The sequence below is a fragment of the Antennarius striatus genome, chromosome 4 (genome assembly GCF_040054535.1).
Source record: "Antennarius striatus isolate MH-2024 chromosome 4, ASM4005453v1, whole genome shotgun sequence".
Lineage (NCBI taxonomy): Eukaryota > Metazoa > Chordata > Actinopteri > Lophiiformes > Antennariidae > Antennarius > Antennarius striatus.
The window spans coordinates 13,910,352-13,915,291 of record NC_090779.1 but is presented as its reverse complement, the minus strand read 5'-3'; the positions used below and the strand labels follow the sequence as shown (position 1 = coordinate 13,915,291).

General features: G+C 39.7%; 1 protein-coding gene across 1 annotated transcript; it reads left to right on the top strand.

Annotated features, from left to right (window-relative positions):
* The first annotated feature begins 1,076 nt into the window (after nt 1-1,076).
* On the top strand, nt 1,077-4,611 carry endouc (endonuclease, polyU-specific C). Its single transcript, XM_068313491.1, has 8 exons — nt 1,077-1,211; nt 1,363-1,416; nt 1,500-1,599; nt 1,675-1,786; nt 1,890-2,011; nt 3,574-3,686; nt 3,854-4,004; nt 4,124-4,611. Exons 1-8 carry the CDS (start codon nt 1,201-1,203, stop codon nt 4,397-4,399), a joined length of 939 nt encoding a protein of 312 aa, XP_068169592.1. The 5' UTR covers nt 1,077-1,200; the 3' UTR covers nt 4,400-4,611.
* The last annotated feature ends 329 nt before the right edge of the window (nt 4,612-4,940 follow it).

Below are 4,940 nucleotides of genomic sequence, written 5' to 3'. Positions count from 1 at the left end.
TGTGGGTTTCGTTTTTATGAAAACACAGGAAGCACGGATGAAGAGTTGAAATGTTATTTTGTTCCAGATTGATAAGGTGTCCTAAAAACATGGTAATTGAAAGGATTTGTCTAAATTTTAACCACAGATTCATCCATTTAGTTTAGGATGTATGAATTACTCTTCATATTTAGATTTGAAATCCTTTGTTTGCAGTGACTGAAAAAATCTGCTGTGGGTCACCTCCAAGATGAGAAGTTGGCATGATGTTGGATTCATGTCTCAAACCCAAATTAAACTCAAATTATGTTATCTTTTTTTTACAAGACAAATTTGAACGTGCATCAATCAAAAAACATGTTGCTTTACAAAATTGTGTTCTGATGTGGCCTCATGTTGTACAAGAACTAAATTAATTATCCTGTTTTCCATAAGATTTTAAAACAAATATTTCATACATAGGGCGAATAAGGTGGTGCAGTTGGTAAATCCATCGCCCTACAGCAAGGTGGTTCCGGGTTCGAGTCCCGCTCTGCGGAGTTTGCATGTTCTCCCTGTGTCTGCGTGGGTTCTCTCCGGGTTCTCCAGTTTCTGCCCACCTCCACAAACATGTGCTTCAAGTTAATTGGCCGGCTTCAAATTGCCCGTAGGAGTGAGTGTGTGTGTGTTGGTTCGTCTTCATGTGGCTCCCCGGTGCACTGGCGTCGCTCCCGGAGTATCCCTTGCCTCACGCCCCAGCCAGCTGGGATAGGCTCCAGCGACCCGTAACGGTGGAACGAAGATGATCATGAAAATGAATTCATGAATGAATATTTTATACGGATGTAGCTGTGTGATGCAGAATAGAATATCATTGATGAAAAAAGCAGCCAGATCGACAACAACTCTCTTAAATAGATATGCGGATTAAAGATCTGATGACATCTGGGTGGTGTTGTTGTTGTTGTTTTTTAACTTTGCAGCCATTAAAACTTTTAATGCAATTTTAGAACCACAATTAGCCCTTCCAAAGTTGTCATTACTAACGAACCACCGTCCAAAGCGCCCTCTGGCGGCTAGGAGTGTGACAGCACAGCGCGTTTAGTCGTGATGTGCCCATGCGCACACAGACGTATATCCCGCCTGTGGTAAAGAGCGGACGGAGATTCACCCGACCTGTGGAGAAGCAAACAGGGTTCTTCACTGAAGTTAGAGCCAGAGGTCTTTGAACTGACAGGAATCATGACAGCAAGGTTTGTGTTTTTATTACTGACAAAGCCCAAATCTAATAAGAATTTCATCCCTGTAGAAAAGTTCAGTTTGGTTTCAGACATTTCTTTATCAATTCTAGACATCAGATTACGGTTTGGTGCTTTAATCAAATATCAAATATATATTTCACAGGTTCTGTGGAGTCCTTGTCCTTCTTGCTTTTCTCAGTGGACTGAATGCATCAAGGTAAATTCAGAACATTTTCTCGATTTGTTTGTTTCTGATTGTATTTGTCAGTTTTCTATGTTTCTACTGCCTCTCTGTAACAGACCAGCTGTTGACCAGGAACTATCCAATATTTTCAATGAGCTGTGGAGGTTGGATGTGAATCGCTTGGTGCCTGGGATAGACTACACAATCTCTGTTCAGGTAGAGCACATTTCCCTTCAGACAACCCCACTGTTTTCTATCTCCGTGACACTTGCTTGTGTTTGAACTCCACAGGGTAGAGCTGGCTTTATAAGCCAAGGCAACCATGTTGCACAGGATCGAGCCTCACAGCCTCTGTTCACCAACGTGAGTGAGAGTAAATTGACCAACTCAACCACCATCTCCCGTGAGTATCTCTGCATCGGACCCCAGTTCATTTCTTTCTGTGTGTAAAGGTGCAGCCTGTTTTCAGGCCTCGCCGGTTAATTTATAACCATTTGCGTCTGCAGGGTTCATCAAACTCCTGGACAACTATGAGCACTCCACCGGGGTCGCCGAGCAAGTCACATCAGAGGAGCTGACTGAGATCAGTCACTTCCTGGATGCTGTAATACGGACGGATGTCATGAAGGTACATTTGACATGTTACAACCAGTTGCACACAACAAGCCAGACACACACACACACACTCACATGCACACACATTTTGCTTTATCTTAACGCCTCATTTTTACACCCAGTTGTTTTCAGACTGTGAAAGAGTTTTGTGGTTTTGAGATTACAGCTGAAGTCCGTACGGAGTTCTGTCTCTTCTTGCCTCAGAACAACACTGAAACATTTTCATTGTGTAAGAGAGAAAAAAATGCCTGGAACATCTGTGAGCAGCTGTGGAATGCTGCGAGGCCTCAGGAGCCTCCCTGTGGAGGATCAGTGGGAAACGCATGAAGCACTTCTTGTGTTCAAAAGAAAAAGGCATATTTGTCTGACGGATCTGGTGTCTATAGTTGACATGAGAACTTAAGTTGTGGTGCTTCTAGTCCAGAAGTCAGGATAACAGAATGTTTCACAAAATGTAGATATTTTATGGTCAATACAATAATTATAGAACACAACCACACTGCACTCTTCTCCATCACGTCATTACACCTAAAAGTAGTAGTTCCATGACTGACCCTCACATTGTGACTCCAACTACATGAAAACCTACCACTAGACCCTGGAATCACATTGGGATTATTATTAGTTTAACCATTATGTATGTAAATTAACCTCTAGATCTAGAGAATGATTTTATGCTAACACTGGACATAATCCAGTTCAGACTTTAAGGTGCAGTATTATAGATCGTATGAGGATATCACTGTGCAAATTTTTGTCAATGCTATGAAGGCATTATCCAGTTACCAGCAAAGATCTTGAAATTGCTGCAATCCTGTAATGATGGAGAATTAGATCTAGATTAGGATCTGAATTAGTACCAAAGTCTAATAGATTACTCTTGGAGTCATACCCTTCCCGAAGCAACAAAGTCACACTCTCTACTGAACACACTTCTATTTTCCCCCCGTTAATCAGTTAGGGGCTCCAGACAGCAACTATTTACCTGCATTACACAGCTACAGAAAAATAGCCCCTTTCTTTATTTTCATCTAATAATGAGATTCATTATTAGAACAGTGTGTAGGGAAACACAGAACAGTGTGTAGGGAAACACTCACGGAACACCTCCATTAACATTTGCACAAACTACACAACAGTTAAAACCGGAATGTGTAAAATACAAAAGGAAATGACCTGAGAATGGACATATGGTAAATATATAAAAATACACAGATACAATCAAATCCTAATGTCATGTCAAGTGTGCCTGAAGGTGATGAAGCATTGTGTCTAAATATTACTTTTATATATTCTGATATGCTCCCTGAGTGAGTATCAGTGGAATGCAATTTGTCTATTTGTTTGAATGTTTTAACAAATGTAAGTCATTTTAACAAAATTCTTGATACTTTATAACGATGAAATGCCTCTGGTGTAGTAACTCTACATTATCTATTACATATTTTTTTCTGTGTCATAATAAAACCTAAAAAAACCATTTTTGTAATATTGGAAAGACTGATATTTTATAAATACATGTGCATGATTATAATAATATGCATGATTATAATATTATTTATGATTTCTCCTCAGCGGGCTCATCGGTATTTGGTGACCAAAGGCAAGTCCAGCTCCAACTTGAGGCAGTTCAAGAATCAGTTAAAATTGATCTGGTTCCACCTTTACCACCGGCAGAGAAACACAGGGTGAGATTCTGTATGTCCAACTATATAATAGAAAATTACCGCACCATTGAATCAGCATTTGTGGTTGAATCAGTATTTGTAATCGTGAAAGGTGTTTTTATTATGTGTTTTGATGTTTTCTTGTCATTTTTACTTCTGTGGTATGTGTAAATGAAAACATTCACCAGTGTGGACTCCTGTGGGTTTGAGCATGTCTTTGTTGGAGAGACAAAATCAGGAACTGAGATCATTGGTTTTCACAACTGGATCCAGTTTTACCTGCAAGAAAAAAACCTGCACCTGGACTACAAAGGATATAAGGCTGGACGCCATGACATAGTAAGTATAACACTTTATCACATACAATGGATGCATTTCTTTCTATGGAAACAGAAATTGTTGTCATTAATATTCCACAGCATGTAATCTGACTTTGTCTCCTGTGTTTCTGTCCACAGCCCGATCAAGATGACCACGTTCTGAACCTTCAGTTCAGCTGGCACAGCCTGGTGAAGCCCGTTGGCAGCGCTTTCATCGGGACCAGCCCTGAGTTTGAGATGGCACTCTATACCATTGTCTTCCTCATCAACACCGAGAAAAGCACCAAAGTGGTGGTCAACATCGACCAGTGTCAGATAGAAGTGGTGGTCATTCGACATGGACGCTCCCTCGGGACAGCGTACCCCAAACTGCTCAGCAGCAACAGCAGACACCTTAGGCCAGAGTCACACTGATGTGATACATCCTCATGTTTATGCAGATTTTGAGGCACGTGTGCTGTGGTTAAAACACAGACACTCTAGTGCACAGCAGGACATGCCTTAGATGTTTCGCCTTGATTTATTCATCATAATAAATAATTTCAATAAAATCTGTATGTTTTTTAAAATCAAATACAGTATTTGACATGATTTTGACCTCGGTAAATAAAATAAATTTCCTGAAATTTTTGACTACAGTACTTGTATCAAAATGCACTAATTGTAAAGAATGATTCCTGGAAGTTTCACATTTTAACCAGATTTCAAAGCCACAGTTATCTACTTTTGATAACTGTGGCTTTGATCTAGGAGTACTGATCCTAAAAAACAATATTTTGTGTTTTAAGTAGTAAGTAACTAGGTTTAGTCTATTTTCTATTTTGCTTTACCAGTACAGTTAAACAAGGTATAGCAGTAGTATAAGAAAAGTAAAATTCATTTGTTAGGTAATTGTACTTACATTCACGGATCATATACACCTAGTTATTGCTCGATAAAAACTTGGATAAACACA

Bases quoted from the DNA above. Each gene is read 5' to 3' on its own strand.
- endouc (XM_068313491.1), top strand. The intron at 1,787-1,889 runs GTGAGTATCTCT...TTGCGTCTGCAG, and splicing joins CAACTCAACCACCATCTCCC to GGTTCATCAAACTCCTGGAC. The intron at 4,005-4,123 runs GTAAGTATAACA...TTCTGTCCACAG, and splicing joins AGGCTGGACGCCATGACATA to CCCGATCAAGATGACCACGT.